We start from the raw sequence: 19540 nt of genomic DNA on the forward strand, positions 1-19540 counted from the left end.
AACACATAAACTACATTTCATCGTTTAATCCACAATCTATTCCCGAAGAAATATTTCCAAAAGATGTTAGTTTCTGTATTGCACAACTCTTTTCTTTTTTATTATTTTATTAAATTATATATGATCCATTTTGCTTTATTAAAAAAAAAAAAAAAAAATGTTGTGCATCTATTATTTCCTTATAAAACGAAAGAAACTTTTGCGACAACCTGAATATATTCTTTTCGCAGAAAATCTTCATAAATGTCCAAATCAGCCACTGTATAGAGTTCTATGCGAAGGTTCGACGAGTGCTTTGCTCTTTTCGGTGGCAAGGCCTCTGACCTAATTTTCACGACCCCCGTGACTGGGGCGAGGAACCGGAGTACTAATTCGAGTTGTGGCGGTGCGATCGATTAAAACGTGACAACGAGTGCGCTTCGCCGGGATCAAAGACTCCCGTTTGCGAGCACCTTGTGTACCTCGTAACGTTTGACTGATTTCATGGCGCAGTTCAACGAGAGTAATTTCGATTTTCGGAACCAGACGGAAGGACGTGTGTTCCATTAGTGGAAACGCGAATAAATTTACCGAGGGACTGCTACATCGACGAGTCGGGTTGCTATTGTAAATAGATCAGATGGTGTTCGTCTGGCGAAATGATAAAACGGAGATGCCTTTGATGTCAGAGAATTTTTGGAGAATAAATATCGACGAGGGACAAATCTGATTTTATTTACAGAACTTTTGCGAAGTTAAATGACAACGTGCGTGTTACACGAAACATTTTGAAATTTCATTAACATTGTAACGAGACACGACTATAGCGTGATTATATTAGTAACATTTAAAACGAATCCGAGAATGTACGTACGTAGAAATTACAATATAAGATATTTATTGCAAGTGTAGGTTTCGCAAAAATCAATTATCGATTGTATCAGTAATCTACGATATTTAGTGAGATCATCCTTATCATTAATTTCTATTAAACCGCTGTTCACGTTGTATATCAATCTATTATGAAGAATATATTTGCAATAAATGTCTTATAACTTCTATTATACATTATCGGATTGCTTTCAAGTTTTATCAATATACTCTGAGAGCTTCAATTTTATGACACATCGGAGTAACTGCTAAGGATTATAGACATTGATTAAAAAAAAAAAAAAAGCACTAAATTATCATGCTATGAATGCCCCACAATAGATCAATAAAGTATTATGTTATGAAGCATAATTGAAAGTTAGGCTTACCTAAGCAGAAATTTCTACCTGCACGTATAAATTCTTTGCGACGCACAGAAATGCAAAACCGCATTAAACACACTTAATTACATTTTTGTGTTTTTGCAAAAATGATTATTTTAATAGGCGTTATCTAAATTGTAAATTTATTTCACAAAACTAGCACAGATACCTACGTGCGTAAGTTCTAGCTGCAGTTAGATCAATTTATGACCCTACTTAACGCTTTACTCTATGACGTCATTCATATCGTTTCCACCAAGTATTACACACATATACGAAAAGTTTGCGGTTGAGAAAGGGAGGAAGAGAAAGTCGGTCGTTTCCTCCAGTCAGATATCGTTCCAACTGGAATGGGTGGTAGTGTCGGTTTCGAAGATTCGCCAACCCTCTGATATGTTTCTTCCCTTTCGTTCCTCGACGTCGTCGTCGGTGACGTCAAGAGGTCTGCGCGGGTCAAACGTGTATTTTAATCCGATATCACGGCCGACGTCGTACACATGTGGGTCGAGCGATATTGTGATATTAAATTCTGCGTTCTAGTAAATTGGGACGTTCGAGATTGTACAACGTAATGTAGATTCCTTTTATAGATAGGTTGTTTCAGGGATTTACTTTTATTTAGATTGGTCGAAGGTGTGATGAGTGTACGTATTTTTAATATCATTCATATTCTTCGTTTCACGATATATTTTGTACCCTTTCTTTTCTCGATCAATGAGATTCGAGAAAGGGATGGAAAATAGGTTTAAAATGCGAAATGAAGCAAAGATTCGATGTTCGATAAGAAGGTACATACATGATCATCGGTATCGGTGTGTTTTAATATCTATTTACCTGTTGTTGAAATATAAATTGAAAACATCAGCGACTCATATCGCAGATGTTTCTTAAGACTCATGTTGCGTCAAGAGTTTGATCCTAAGCAAATTGAAACGTCACGAGACGTCGTATTTTATACGCAATCTTTTCACAAATAAAAAAAAAAGGTAAATTGTATACTTTTTTACGTTCGTCAGAATGGATTTGTAGATTCGCTTTGATTAAACAATTCTTGCTGATTTCCATAAATATTTTCCCTGCTTCTTTCACTCCGCAGAAACATCCGTTAGGGGACGAAAAGTTTCTAACGAAAGAATCTTTTCAAGCATCGCGTATGAAAAACAGAATTTCACGAATGAAAGAAATTATCGCGCTTCGTGGATTCTAAATTTTGACCAAAATTAATCTATTCAACGTTTAAATTCATCTTCATTACCCTTTCTACGTGCACGAGAGATTACGAGATAAACAAGGAAATCGGAAACGAGATATTAGCGAGTTGAAGGCTCGATCGATATTCTTAGACTTTGGTTTAATCATCTTTGTAAATACCGAGCTTGATATAATTAAATAGTTGAATAATCGCGAACCGTCGACTCCAGTCGCTCGTTATTATTTGACTTTATGTGTAATAACATGCATTATAATTTACGTCACAATATGCAAGAAGTGTTACAGTTTGTCACTGGAGAAGAAAATATGTTAGAACAAAAGAAGGTAAGAAGTTTCGTTCTAGATAATCGAACGTAGAAGTTCGCAAGGAGTTTTGAACGATATAAATGTATTCAATCGAGGTCGAGTTTACTTGCACTGCATTGTCAGCATGAGATCTATTGGATTGGCAACTAAGTGGTTGCGGATTTTGTCATTAGGTAGTATTGACAAAATCCGTAATCACTTAGTTGCCAACACAATACATAACTGGAGTTCTCTGCTGAATATATAGGAATTACGCGTATGTTCGTGGACGAGGCTGATATCGTCGAAAGAATGGATGTTCGTTAATCGAAATCGAAGGTACAGGCGGAAAGAGTAAAGCGTGGCCTTTGTATATTCTTGGAATATTCGAAGTACTCTTGTACGATGACTCATCGTGATTTTGCTTGTAAAAAATGCGAATATCGCCAACCTCGTGATTCGACGTATCGCGTATGATGACGCAATGACCGTGTTCGGTCTCGGAAGTGTACCTGTGCCTGTCGCGACGAATTGGAAAATTGAGAAATCATTGAATCACCTTGCTTTAGTATCAAATTGCTTATCTCATCGACCAAAGGTGTACGAAAGTTTGGAGGTATAAAAGTTAGAAAACTTGGGGACAGAGAAGTTGAAAAATTTGAAATTTGAAATTTGTGGAAAATTCGATAATTGAAAAATTAGAATATTTGAAAATTCAGAAATGTATAGACAAGGAAATTTGAAAAAACACGTGGAGCCTGAAATTCGGAGATTCAAAAATTTGGAGATCCACGAATCGGAATATGCAAAAATTCAGACAAATTCGAGGATTCAAAGTTTGAAAATTTAAAAATTTAAAAATTTTAAAACTGCAAAGTTCAGATTCGAAATTTAAAAAATTCAGAAACATTCAATTTTAACGTCAGTTTCCTTTTTATATTGAACACTAACTAAAGTAAAATCCTTTCTAAGATATAAGATATAAGGTGATTAAAACAAAAGTACTTAAAAATTCCCTCAATATGAATCTTCGATAACGCCAACAAAAGAACAAAACAAAATGGAATATCCAACACCTACTCGACTAAGAAAGGTTCGATAACTCCTGCATCAAAGATGGAATATTAATAAATATAGGCTACGATATTCTATGTAATCAAAGAAGAAGGTATTCTGAAATATCGATGATTTAACGGTGGCATAAAATTAAGCCCTGCGACGAGTTTTAAGAGAGCTATCTGTATCACGACCCTGAAATCTTATTATCTCAGCAACACGTTTAATTAGCGTATACCGGTTGAACGTTTCGACTCTCTCTTTCTCTGTGCTTCTCGATTATGTACAACGTTCGAAAAAGTCTAAGTAGAACGAGAAACGATTTTTGGAGAACCTCTTCTTCGACGTATTTATCATACATAGTGTGTGTATATATATAAACATAGACTAAGATTATTTTTGGCAGCAGCCTTCTACGACGCTGTTGTAATTTTTATCCTGTTTCGTTCCAAGGCGGCCGAAAGTAAAATTAGTCGCACGTCGAGGAAATAAATAATAAGTATAGAGCCGTTTAGTATTCCTTGCGTTTCGCATCCCCAAAGAGTCCTTTGTCTACACGGAAGCGCATATCGTGGAAATTGAAAATTTGCATACAATTCTGGGTATCGCTTAGCGTTCCAATAAAATTAATACGATCGTGCTTGAAATTGTGTTATTTTATTAGTGGAAATTTTCCTTAGGTTTTGTGCATTGTTTGTTTGACAATTTAATCTCAGATGTAATCAGATTAACGAAGATTTTTGTTTAAGATTGATGAAATTAAATAGATTAATGAATTTCTGTAAGAACGATCGGGGTACTCTAATTTCAATTTAATAATACTACAATAAACAATGAAGGTCGATCGTCGACGTCAACTACAACTCTATGAAGTCTGAGACGTATAATGTCATTTAAAAAAACTGAAGGTGATCTTGATTTTTTATTGAAAACACTGTTTTCCTATATGCTACATAGCCTACAACTTGACGGACACGAATCGATCGGGTCTTGTAAACGTAACAACGTTTTTAAGTTTGCAGAGGCATAAACAAACATACATACATATGTTAAGGCTAAACACAATGGTCTCTTCGTAGCATAGTGGGTTAATATAATTTAGTAAACTACGTATTCAAATTGCAGCTGTGATTGTATCAAAGGATGAATTAGAAACGGAACAATTATAAATTATTCACTTCGTTAATAATAACAATATTCATGTATCAATAATGTTTGATTATACCATGTATAATGTATATGATGATGTGTACGATTTAAATTTAGCGACTGATTTTTGCGAAAATTGTTCATGCAATATGTCTCATTTAAACACCTACATAATTCTTTATGAATTTTCCTCTTAACGATTTGTAAGACAAACGTGACAAAGCTCAGAAGAATAACAATATATGATTAACACTTCTATTATTATAATTTAATAAAATATATATTGAATAAAATTATGGTCAATAAATATATCTAACACTAATAGACAATTTTTATATAGATTTATTAAAAACGTTGAAACATCTAACCAGATCTCTAACGTAATTTCATATGATGAAAATTTAATTGCTTATTAATGATGTAATTCTTTATTCATCCTTCTGAACTATACTTCTACATATAATGGTTTCTCGTAAATTCAACTAATTATATTATAAAATTATTTCCTATTCTTTTTCCATAATATAAAATTCTATTTCCAAACAGTATAATATAGAGCTAATATATAAATATAGAGCAGCTTCCAAATTCTAAATTCGAGCAATAATCACAAAGCAAATTATGTGAAATTTGATATAAATTCTTTCCGTTATATCTAAAATCCACTGAAACTCAGCTATTTCAATTTCCAAAGTGACAAGATCAAGCAATATATTCTTCTTTCAACGTGTTTTGAAGGAAAGTAAAGAAACAGATCAGTTCTAGAAAAAGAAGGCGAACGACTGGCTGGAAAATCAAATTTTCTGCAGAAAATATCGTGGATAGGTTGTCGATACCTTAAACGTCAGGACCGTAAGGATATTGAATAGACCGGGTGATCGTAACGACGTGGAAGCCAGGCGAGAGCATATCCTTTCGTCGTAGTTTTTCACGAGCCGATAAATGTGTGACCTGAAATTGCTCTCGCGAGGTCAGGGGGAGAATGATCGAGTGCGTCCTTGAATCTCGGACAGCGACCTACATCGAAGCAGGAGGAACCGGAGCCGCGACTTCTTTTGCCTTGTCCTTTTGACAGCATCCTATATATTTTTTTTTATTGCCTGATCTGTCACTCTGGGGATGGAATGTTACTGTGTCCTCAATCTTCGCGCAATTTCCTTCAAGACCACGTACGTTCATTCCATGTCAGTTGGCGTTCCATTGCGTATAATTTCGACGATTCACGGTCGCTTACAGAGTTTCATGAATCTTGGAAAATCGGGAAGAATGAATTATCGTTGATACGATTTTTACATTAATGGATGAGTGAGAAAAAAAAATTAATGAAAAGAAGGATAAGAAAAGGAATGAAAAGTAGAAGGACGGGGTAAATTGAAGGAACGTTAGACGAGCAATATCGAACACTGAGCCGTGAAACAGGACAAACTTCTATCAGCTATTCAATTGTACGATCATACTTATTCACCAGTATATCGATCAATATAATTCAAGTGTAAATGAATTTGACATTAAGTTACAACTACAAGCAGATTACTTGATCGATCGTTGCCAGCTAATAAAAAGTACACTCGGCAAAACCACTAGAAACACAACTGCAAACCTCTTCTTACAATTTCAATTCACTAAAACCATCTCTAACTTCGATTACTTCGATATATATATTACGAATAGAAAGGAACAAACGAACAGAGAAAAGAAACGATATTAGAAGAAGACAGAGATTTTTGTTAACGCAAAAAATGGTGGACAGAGGCTCGTTAGCATGGGAATTCTTTCGGTCCATCGATTACGATCGACGTCAGTCGTGAGCCATGGGAAAAATGAGTTGATCGGTGCGTGATCGGGGCGAGGTCGTGCAGATGTTTCCGTTTCGATCGGCCGCCGGTTATTTCCGGCGTTGTCGACTTTTCCTCAAAGGAAATAACGCTACGCATCACGCAGAAGAGGGTCACGTGTAGGGACCAGAACAAAGTTTTTCCCAGGGCGGATCCACCGGCACGACGTTGCAGAGGAGCTGGTGCGCCCTCGGCTTGGGAGTTGTTCCGTGGTCGGTCTATTTCTGGACGTGTAAATATCGATTCGCCTGGCGGTACTGCGCTCGTCGCCACTCCACTGGGATGAGGACAGAGCCGAGAGGACGAGAGCAACGAGCAAAGATGATATTGATACACGCAGGAGTAATGAGATCCTCGCGAGTGCGACTGACGTGATGCTTCGAGAACGTATTGTGTATCGAATCAATGGAAAGTTGTACTCGACAGAGGCAGAACGCGTCTTTTGTATTTCCTTGGTTGGGATAGATGACAGCTTGGAAGAGATAGCGAGGTGAAATGCGAAAATGATAGCAAATTATGGTAGTTTGTTTGAGGTAATCTGGAGGAAGAGTCGACTAATGTCGAGATTGGTTGTCGTGTTTTTCTTGGTAGTTTCTCTGTCGATAAAAACTTTGTTTTTCTCTAGATTCGATATTATAGAAAATTAGAAGTTTGTCTAAGTATACGGAAGCAGTTGCGTGGAATAAAGTAAGAGAAATGCGGAAGAGATTTGTTTAGATTATTTTATATGAAAGACGAAGCTTTTTTTTGAGCTGAAGTAGAATAGACTTTTAAATTTCACGAAAAGTATAGGTACGAGTCGCTTAGAAGTCACGCTGATTCATTTCACAAATTAAAACGCACAGAGCTATTAAAAACTATTGATTTAAAAACTAATTATTTTTGTTAATTCCCTTTAAAATTTACAATTCTTTATACCATCTTCTTATGATAAATAAATGTATTAAAACGAGGTTTCGTCTCCTGAGACGTATTAATTATATACCTTGACAACGTAAAATCGATATTTTTGTACATAGCGGAATTGATCAGTTTGATTTTTTAAAAGGTTCATATGTATATCCGAAAAATCTGTAATTTGATTATTCACATAATTTATTATCCAACAATTGAATGTAACGTTCGTGAATAATTTATGCGACAATGCATGGACACAATTTCTACCACGAAACATCGATGCACGTATTGGAAGATTTCACGAACGGAAGTTGAACTTTCGCATATCACGTTCAACTTTGAATCTCGCCAGTCTGGCTATTGAGAGGCAGCGTCAGTGATGCAAGATGATTCACTTAAAGGGCTGTCCGTTCAACATGCTAACCTATGGTCAAAGCTATCAAACGACGATCGTATCAGTGACACGTCGCGTCGCGAAGGATTTGGTAGGATCATCGAATAAGCGCCGTTCTGAATAAACATTCGATCTGGCCAATGAATAATTCTAAATCGTTTCCGGTCCTTGCTATTGTCGCGTCTCTCTGCTGAATAAGCAATTTGCTAATTCCTTTTACCAACGTTCGTTCCACGTTTTATCATATATTGTTCACTATTTTTCGAAGAGAACCTTCTAAAATTAAATTCAAAGAATCGAACGTCCTTTTCGAACGATTTCCAACTCCGTTTGAATATTTATAAACGTCCTCTCGTTAATTCTCGACGCCGATATTCGATGAAATACCGCCACCGTATCTCGTATACGCCGACACTTTCATTTATTGCGAATTTCAACATATATTCAATGGCAGATTTAATTTGTGGTAGAAGAAATCATTTAAATCCCCCAAAAAAGAAGATTCTTATAAAATATTACGAACGTTATGTTTCGCGTAAATACATAAATCGCCGTGTTATCATTGTCATCACATTGTCTGTGTGAATCTTCTTTTGATTATTGCATATATATACGTTACAATCCAAAAAATTAAAAAATCTGTCTATGTGTAATCTGAAAAAAGTGAAAAAGAAAGTTTTTACAAACCTAATTAGGAAAATATAACCAGACTTCTATTTCACCTACTAAATGTTGTACTTTAGGTATATTTGTGTAGTATCTCTGTAATATATTTGTGTTACGTATATTTGTATAATGTGAAATTTTAAGCTTCCCATAAATACATAAACATGGCAAATCCATTAATGATATTCCATTCTAGCATATTGTGGATCCTATGTTCTACTACTAGAAAGTATAATAATCTAGAAAATCGAAAAGATCCTGTCGGTAGTGGTTTTTATTACGAATGGCCCTCAATTTCCTTTTAATGTGTAGATATGTTAAACGAATCGATCTGCTTGTAAAGAACCGCAAAACACGCTAGGCCCATAATAAAAGAGGCGAGGTTAGCCCCCTACAGCGCAGTGTATTGATTTCAAGCTCTCACCAAGCTTTCCTCTCGCGACTATGTTTCATTACGCGTTCTTTTCTACGTTTTTGAATCACGAGACGATCACTGCCTGTTCACGTGTTCATGGTACGTTCGTGGATGGTTAAGAATAGGGCCGGATCAAAGGTGAAAATCTTAAACTCCGATTGTACGTAAACCAGGGTTGATTGTTCTTAGGAGAAATCTACTCGATTTATTCAGCAGTGTTTGTGCGTTACGATCAACGATTGTAGTGCTTTTAATAACTATAGCATACCTTTGTTTACGATTCCTGAGAGATTTAATGCGTTGGAAAATACACAAAGCGTATTTTTATACACAGATCGTCGTAATTTGTGAAATTTCCGAGGAACTACGTTTTTCAATTCACCGAAAGATAAAAAATATATTTTCGGAGTGTTTGATTGTAGAAATGTGATAATAAATTAGCAACCTCCTAAGGTTCGAACAATATTCGATGTTCGTACTGAAAAAATTAAAATATCAAGTTGGATATAAGACACTGCAGAATGTCTGTATTATATCGACGTACTGCAACGAAAAACACATTGTCTTGTACGAGTAGAATGCTGGAACATTCGCACGAGTATGTTGGAGCACGAACGTAATCTTTTAGGGTGTTTGTGAGTAAACACTATCTGCGATTTCCTGCATTTTGTATCTTTACGACGGAATGGTGCTAATCTCACGAGCAGACATGCTAATTCAAAATATCATACAATTATATGTACGGTAAAGCTAGAATTAGCTCGTTATCTCTCGAGTAACTGTTTTACATTGCGTATTCGGTAAGCAAAGAAAAATAACAGAATCGCAAGAGGATAAAGAAACAAGTAGTCGGATAACTTTTCGAATACTAGCATTGAAAATTATCGATCTAAAGTGGCCCGTGAAAGTATTTCAACACTTACAGAGAAATTTTATGATTATGATCCTCTCTTACGTTATCTAAGTTTGATTTAGAAAAGAATGAATTCATCCACTTTTGTATGGTAAATATAGGATAAATTAATGTTATTAGAATAAATTAAATAATATAGATCTATGTTAAAAAAAAGATATGACTTGTTCTCTTTTGTCCTCAATGCCTTAATTACACGTTCTCTCGAACAGAGTATCCATTATTCATTCAATAATTATACGCATTCGTTTACTAACTCTATACTAATTTTTTGCTAAAGACATGACAGCAATGAACAACTCATAACCTACATTTACTGATTTCCAGATTGATTCCAAAGTTCAGCAACATATTTATGATAGTCATATTTCGTCATAGTTGGAAGGAAATTTCAAAAAGTTGCGTATAACGCACGTAATATTTTGATAAAAATTCCCTCTGCTAAGTTCGAATACTTTCGCGTGTCACTATGGATTCGACCTAGCGGTCGAAGTTCGTGTTCGAGGCTCGATAAATTTCGATCTTACCTTGTCTAGATTGACTTTAGCGGCGGGGAACCATTTGCCGACGAACACGACGACCGGTCGACCCTGACGATCGACACCACTTTGATAGAGGCAGCCAATTCCTGAAACTTCCGACAGATCCTCCGTTTTCGCTCTCCTGAGGAGCCTCTCGTATCTGAAACAATGGAACAAGAGCCACTTCGATGATTGTTCTCGGAATATTATGGACTATATATAGGCTGTAGACTGACAGTTGATAAAGTATTACTTGAAATATTGACAGAAGCCTTATGTTGCCTTATGCCGTTTAGTTTCAGTGTGTTTTTTCTTCGACTGAAACATTCAGGAAACTAATTTGTTATTCAACAAGTCTGCCATTAATCACGTATCAGAGTTGATTGTTTTCACACTTTCAGACTTTTTAACATTTTAGAAAATTTTTAGATTTTTGAACCTTTAATCATTGTTACTCATATATATATATGACACCATAATCATAATTATTTTTTCACATAGTATATAGCCAGACTATGAGATTGAAAATAAAAATGATATTTTCTATAAAAACACCGATTTATCGATAGGAAAATGTTAAGACACTGAAAAGTATAACTAAACAGCATATTACAGCAATAGAAATGCATTCGGAAATATAATCTTCAATTAAAATTTCCCTCGAATGAATTTTCATTCATTGTATCAATTATGGGTTACGTTTCTCTTCTTTTCTACGATTAATAAGACCTTCTCGTATATTTGTGCATACGTTATAAATGCATTTTTCAATTGTATTTTAAATGAGATGGAGATCGCCTGATCCCATTTGCACAGAGAACAGTCGGAACGATTGATATTTCAGCAAAGAAGTCTTGTTTACAAATCGCGTATAACGTAACTATATGGACCACGTCACTCTCGTAACCGACTGAATCAATAAATCGTCTGACATTTTCTAACAAGCCCGACATCCGATGTTTATTCGATGCATCATAAGTTATAATTATATTGCAAACAATTACGACTACAACATCGAGGCGGGTAACGTTTGTTCGTCTAGTTTGTCCCCAGAGGCGATAATCTTGCTGTCAGCAATAAATTTCAAACAAAGGATCCAGCTGAACGTAATTTAGCAAGTGACGATACGCGAAGTAGCTCGTTTGAATTCGAAGGTTGGAATCTTGAAATTTACATTTCTCTTCGAGAATCGAATATTCATGTTGCTAGCGATGTAAGTTTCACCCTGCAATCGCCGGTCAGGATCTCAACGGTGCGGAATCGCACCGAAAATTCCAGCCGGTGGCGCAACTTCATCGCTAATTTCATTCGTTACGGATTGTTCGTGAACAAGAAACATAAAACTGGTCGACTCGTGTCTGGAATATCGACGCCGTATCACGTAGCGTTAATCGCGGTGACGAGGAGAGCGTGCGGTTTTGCGAAAACATGCGACCCACTGGATAGCAATCTCGCAGCACGAACTCGTATAATCCTCTAAATATGTATCTCATAATTAAAATGTTATAATACTGACCCTGGGAATATAAACTATGCCTATGTTTACGATGGAAATTTTATTGTACCGGTGTCGTAATTCGATGTTTACCATGTGAAACTCGTCCATAATAGAGAACGTAAAGTGTGAATTTCATAATACGATACTCGTAGTGATGAAGTTCAGAATATGTGGCTCATAATAGAAAACTCGCAATACGAGGCTCTTAATATAAATTTTTCTAAACGAAGATCGTGTCACGGATGGACGTATAATTTTGTGATACAAAGATTAGAGCAAGAACATTGCGATACAAGCCTGATTACACGAATCTTATTATATAAAATTATAAAATTCATCTTACAGAAACTCGTCGCATGAAAAGTTCGCTATACATCGTGTCTCATAAAACCATCCTATAAAATGTTCGATACTCATATTAGATACGAGGTATAAGATTAAAAGTATACAAAATAGGAGAGTTAAATTTATAAAAGATGTTACAATTTCGTTTTACCATATCCTGAGTTCAATTTTTATATAATAAAATATTTTGTCATGCCCGTTTTAGAAATATCAAACAAGAATCACATAGTTTTTCATTTTACCAATATAATAGGTCCTTTTTGAAAAGCAACAAAATAGATTGTTTGCAATACGATTTTAAAATATATCAAGCATCTCTCCTTACCATATCGATATATCAAAATTGGAATATTTGGAGTAATTTTATAGCTACGAAACATAGCGTACAATCTTACCAATATAAACGTCACGATATGTGTATAATTACACAAAACGAAACGATGTGGTTTTCCGGTTACAATCCTCCGATTACCTCAAACGTATCCAATAATCAATTGCACATTCCGTGTTACAGGTATCAGGGTAGTAGCCTTAATGCGTCCAGAAAATTCACGACGAATTTCATTTTCGTGAAGTATCGTACTTGCGCATTTTTCCTCCGACAATATTATCTAAGTGATTCACATTGTTGACAACAAATTATTAGCCTATGGAATTTATCTTATTTTAATGGTCCTAAGAAATGTAGTAACGTGCGTCAGCGACGACTAATGCGGCAGTCAATGTGTTAATCGACCCCTTGAATCGAGCAGCGCCATTTCGCCGACACGCGACAGTGCCGTTTTGTCGCGTAGCGTCGCGCGTGGACGCGTCCATGAATATTCCATTCGACTAAAATCAATGAGCACGTTTCACGTGCGCTCCGTGAATCGTTTCACCTAACGTCGTTAATCGAGTTAAACTACGGTTAAACGGGGTTCATCCAAAGAAGCAGAATTTCCCCTCTCGCTGACACTAAGTTCCACCGCGTCGCTATCGACCTTCCTCGTCGCAATTTTTAACTTTTTTTTTCTCCCCCTACAAAGCTAGTTTCAAGGCCACAACACACACATACACACACGACTGATACGAATTCGATGAAACCGCGAGCAGAACCTTATTTACAGTGATTCGCGAAACTATGCAAACACCTATCATAGGAAACTTTTATCATATATACCTACACGTATGTTGCGTGTTACAGAAAATATTTTGAAATTTCGCTAGCTTCTATCGAGATGGCGACTGCCATGGTTATATTGGTGAAATTTGAGACCAAGTTGAAAGTGTACGTAGTAGTTACAAGATATTTATCGAAAACATATGTAGAGAATTAGTATACAACATGATTAGTCATCTTAAACATATAATAAGATATAAACTCTTTAAGCATTGAGAACTCATTAAATATTGAAGATTATTAAGGACATAATGGATAAGTGCAAAATGTACAGTTGTACTACATATTTTGTAACTACGTATACGTTCAGATTTGTTTCAAACTTTGCCAATATAATTATGTCATTCGAGTCTCATTACATGATAAAATTGAAATATATTCGTTAGAGGCTCTTAGAAGTGTTCGAATACTTGTGCGAGCAACTGTATGTTTCGATGGAACTCAAAGCATACCAGCAACCGTATCAGCTGATTTTCACGATGACAATTCGTGTCTGACAATGGACTGTCGTATACTACTGGCGGAGTGCGACTGTTTCTTTAATTGTTATGTCTCCCATTGTCCTTCCAATGATGTCTGCTCGCAGAACGCGTTCCAACTATTGTTCCCCTTGTTCCCCGAGAAAAGTAGAGAGTGAGATGAGCGTTTTCGCGAGTTGAACGTATAATCATCTTCGTATGCTTTCTTGAGTTAGCATCGTTAGCGCGATCAATATTGTATATGATTTAATTAGAAAAATATTGATAAGAGATTAAAGAATTCGATTAGATAAACCTATCTGCTCGGTTTACTGTAATTTATGACGGAAGATTGCACGTATTTATGCAAATTTATATAAGAAATTGTGGCTATGAGACGCTCGCGACGTTTCTAATGTGTTTTATTAAATTTTGCCTGCCGGATACAAAACGAGTTTGATTGGTTAATCTCAATATACTTTAGAGTTATGCAAATTTATATCTTCATGAATATAGTTAAAGAAATACAACGCAAACAGAAATTTGCTGTTTTAAATGTTACTACAAATGTTCCACACATTATAAAAATTACAGATTCATAAATAAATAAAGAGAAACAAATTACGATTCGATAAGAGAACGTCTCATTGAACGAGTCGAATTACGAAATGGTTCACGGTCCAATTAAACATTTTTCACGGTTATTGGGTCATCGTGAGCGATCATGATTGTACGTTGATCGTTCAAGATTCCGGCTCTATTGTTATTCTCTCAACGGTCGATACGATTTTCCTCCCATGATCGTGGATTACGTCCATGAAAGGCTTACGATGCGTAAATATACTAACAATAAGCTCGCGTCATCCTAAGCTCCCCGTCTCTAAGTTAAAACCGTCGAAGAAACCCATGCGTACACCAAAAATACAATAAAATAAAATCAAATCAAAGTATGGTACCAATATCATTACAAAATAGTTGAAGTATAATATTTTTCTTCGAATAGCAAAACCTGTAAAAGCTACGCCACTTATGGAGAAATCAGTTTGTTGGAGCATTACCAAAAGCAACGAAGGGCGCAAAACAAAACTGGGCGTTGGACCAAAAATAATGTTCCCGCGTATTGGAAAACGATTAAAGCTCGGCTCGGAAATCCTCGTTATATACGTGAAAGCTCCAGCGTTTTCCACCCCCTCTGTCACCCTTTTCGCAACCAGTCGCAACATCGGCAAATGTCCAACAGCGAAATTCTCCAAATTAAACAAAGCTGAACGCACGAACGTCTCTCGCGACGTCAAAGATCAACGCGTCAGATGCGGTACATTTACGTAACACGGAAACACACGACACGACGGGGAGGGCGGGTTACGACGAATTACCGATGAAAATCGGTACATAACGAAAAAAGCAATTTTCCAATACGCACCGGTCCTCGTCTTCGATCACGTCCACCATGTCAATCATGACCATTCTGACAATGTGCACACTCTGTTATCGAAAATGTATCTGCCTCGTGTATCTCGAGCAGACACTCTTCCTCCAATTGCAAAATGGAATCTTCACAAGTTCTACCAGTAAAACTATAATTCTCTTCGCCACTGATGAAAGTTTATATTTCTACTTCGCTCTATATATCATTAAGAGAGAGAGTCTTGGTAGTGTCATCGGTCCAGATGCTAACTTGCAGACGATTTTTACTCTATTTTGTCCCGACTTTAACCTACTCCCGACTCGTAAATTTATACTTGATTACCGATACAAAGTCTCGACAGTTCAATCGACGAAAGAAAGTTTTGTTTTTCACGAGAACGAAAGTTGGTAGAATTCACGGATGTGTGGACAAGGTTTGATACGAACGCACGTCTGAATTTGTCGATGGACACGACAAGCCTCCGCGACGAGTCGCAACGCACTGAGCTGCCTGAACGAGGAAGACGGGACTACGAGGCGAGAAACGACGTCGGGACGCCGCGTCTTCGTTGGGTTTGTGGGCGCGCGCCTTCGCTGGCTGCGTCACGGCGCCTGCTCAGCTTAGACTATTGCGTGTTCGATGAGTAAAAAGCCGGCAGAATAGGGGCGCGATCTGTTATTACGTTCGATTCGCGGGGCGTTGACTAATTACTCAGATGTTATTCTTATAACTACTAATTTCTTTTCTGGCCTTATCGCTTCGATCGTCAACGGTGTTGTCAAACGCAAACGTTCTACTTCAACTGACAACATTGACAAGGGTTAAGAATGACAAGGGTCAACTTCAAATAAAAAGTAATAATATAAGTAGACAATTTTTAAACAAATTTCAGAATTCACGTTCTTCTGTTAGTGGCATACGTCCGTGATAAATTAATTATTTATATTATACCTTTATGCAAAATTCATTTTACGACAAAAATTATATTTTTAAGGATATTTGTAAAGATTCCACGTTTATCGAAATCTTCCTGTACAAAATTCTGATTTAAAATTTAATAACAAAGTTGGACGTATCTGTCTAATAATATAATGAAATAACATGATTTAGAGTAAAGAATTATTTACTATGCGTAACAAGATGAAAAATTACGACGTTTAAAAACAAAGTTTTCTACGAATATGAGTCGAACTTCTATAAATAGTATTTTATGCTATAATTTTAACTTCGTTTCTCAGAAACTCAGCCAAATTCTCGATAAATAAATTTCATACGATTTTCCACCTGGAGAACGATTTTTTCGTTACTACGGATCAATTGAAAACACCTGTATTTAACATTATAGATACTATTAATTATACAAACAGTATATACGTTAATTCCAAGTGCAGAATTCCCTGAATCAGTGACACTGTGATGCATGGCACGCACGTGTCACTGGAATATGCGAAATTGGGAGCGTTCCCAAACAGAAAGTTGTCGCTTTTCATGTAGCCCTATTGACTGATTACGCGAATAACGTTTGGCTAACGTAGCAGGATCGATACGTTATATTTTCCATTACCTAACGTGAATTTTTAGACGTGGGTTCACGTAGGAATGCGTGATGCACGCGTTTTGTACAAGAGTATTTATAGCTGCTTCTATTTTCCAATCCGATTCTTATGTCTGATTCTTGTACGTTGACTAATTCCGACTGTGTCAGCCAATGACCATAAAAGTACAGATCTAATACGGTTTTTAGTTGCAATAAATTGTTTGGAAATTGTTTCAGTATGTTTTGAAATTCTAGGATTATCTTGCGTGACTTCGTTAACTACTAATATCGATAAATTGATGAATTCTATTGCAGAAACAATTTTTATAATTTCACTTTTTAACATCAAGTGAGATAAATACTTATCCAAAATAAAATAGCTTAAAATAAAATTGACAAATTCTATTGCAGAAACAATTTTTATAATTTCACTTTTTAACATCAAGTGAGATAAATACACATCCAAAATAAAATAGCTTGTAATTTGTAAGATAAACACACAAGATTTTACTCATTTTATCATCACTGTCCTTGTCGAAATATTAGCAGCGAAGGTCTCCGGCAAATGTTTGATTTGCATAATACACATACGAATGCAATTTGTAAAGAACATTCTAATTTGAAGTATAACTGTGATAATATTAATTCTGATAATGATACGGCACAAATTAAACGTAGAAAAATTACTATTATAAGCGTTAATATCAAGTCATTTTTAGAAATGTTACTTGAACAATTTCACGGAATTACGATGATACATTCTGCTTTCCCCTCTGTAAACTCGTGCAATTGTCAGAAGTTTGGAATTCGAGTTGACTATTTTGTTTCGCAATTGGTTAATTTTATGGCGGGTATTGTATTGATAGCTCGACCCGAAATTGCGTTACGCTTTCACATTTCTGGGTCGATTGGTTCTAATCTAATAAAACGCGGCGTTCGTTCGGTGGAAACCAGCTGCTGCTGCTGCTGCTGCTACTGTTCGATCATTACCTTCGATTATCGTCTCAGACAGTGGGATTGAAATTGTCAAGATACAAAGCAGAAGATTGAAATCAATATCTCCTTAACGTTCCGTTATTCCACGTTATTCTAAACCCCTTTGCCACGAGTATACATCCCAACGATCTCTAATAGTCGATTTCTTCCACATGATTTTCGATTAAAAGTATTATGGTCGTTTCTCAACGAATCGAAATACCAGAATACGAGAAATACCAAGTATTCCAACAATTATGGTACAATGGAAAAGAGAGCGATTCTGTGTGAAGCAATAAGTGAAGAATATAAAATACAATATTTGGATATGAGGTTTTGAATATACTTTGCCTATGCGCTCATTTAATCTCATTGAAGTTCCCGTATTTATATATACTTCGTATGTCCGAATCTTATCCTTGTTTAAACAAAGAAAGAAATTTTTAACGTTTTAAGAAAAATCATAGTAGCATTGGAATAACAATTTTCTTATATTTTTCCTAAAATTAAGAATTTTTTTTGACGATAGAAAAAAAAGGATTGTGTTAAAACTGATCCTGTTTCATGGTCGAACGAATCGTCGATAGATTATAAAAACTCACACCTCAAGGTAAAACACATAATTGAAAAATTAAATCGAATAATTCTCTTAATCAGATAAGGCGATAAATCAAGCTTAGAGTACAATCATCACTGTTATACTATGTTTGTTAAATACATTCATTGCTTTAATCTATGTAGTAAAACGCAAAATGAAAAGATATCGTATCCTTTTCCTGACTAAGAAAAACGGATATTTGCACGTTCATAGTTTTGTCACAAGGGAATGATACGTCGTTTACAAATAACGTTGATATCTTACTTATCAATCTTTGTATGGTACTATCTATCTCTGTATACTCACAATGAGTTTGCAAATAAAAATAAGGTATAATTTCTAAGATTCGTTTTACTAATGCAGAAATTGTTCAAAACACATGATGTTGCATACGACGACTCTCCTTGAATTAAATCATTATACACGGTTCTCAATTATTTTACATTGTTTATGTTTTACGTATTATTTATCTTCAATTTTTCTAACATCAAAATAATCTTCACTATCAATTGTCAAAGGAAAATATTCAGAATCTTCTTTTCTTTACTTATCTTTCCTTGTAGGATCATCCTCTTTCGACATTCATTTTGTACAATGATTGCACACCTTGTATATACGATTCGTCCTCCATTCATTCTCATTGTAATTATTTCAACACCATGCTTTTAACGAAATGAAAATAGAACGTCGTTCGATTTTCCGGTATGCGTCGTTGCTTTAAAGCTCCCTGAAGGCTACAGGAAGATTCATCATCGATATACACGCTACGCGATAAATCGAGCCTTTCCTCGAACTGGAAAACAGAAAGCAAACGATTTTCCAGGTTCCTGCGGAAGTCGGAAGCATAATTTTGCCAATATCACGCCATTATCTTGGATTATAACAAACATTGCTAGTGTTCCTGAAATACTTCGTAATCCATGCGTGTGCTATTATTAATTTCGTTTTACAAATTCCTGCTGTCACATAAAAATTGATTATGAATTT

General features: G+C 35.8%; 1 protein-coding gene across 2 annotated transcripts in view; it reads right to left on the reverse strand.

Annotated features, from left to right (window-relative positions):
- The window catches only part of Gdap2 (ganglioside induced differentiation associated protein 2), a 67974-nt gene that overhangs the window by 7724 nt on the left and 40710 nt on the right, over positions 1-19540 (reverse strand). For both annotated transcript variants that reach the window (XM_072008570.1, XM_072008571.1), the window contains exon 8: positions 10582-10735. In XM_072008570.1, coding sequence (XP_071864671.1) covers positions 10582-10735 — 154 coding nt within the window. The remainder of the gene's footprint in view (positions 1-10581; positions 10736-19540) is intronic.

This window comes from Bombus fervidus, chromosome 8 (assembly GCF_041682495.2).
Source record: "Bombus fervidus isolate BK054 chromosome 8, iyBomFerv1, whole genome shotgun sequence".
NCBI classification, from domain to species: domain Eukaryota; kingdom Metazoa; phylum Arthropoda; class Insecta; order Hymenoptera; family Apidae; genus Bombus; species Bombus fervidus.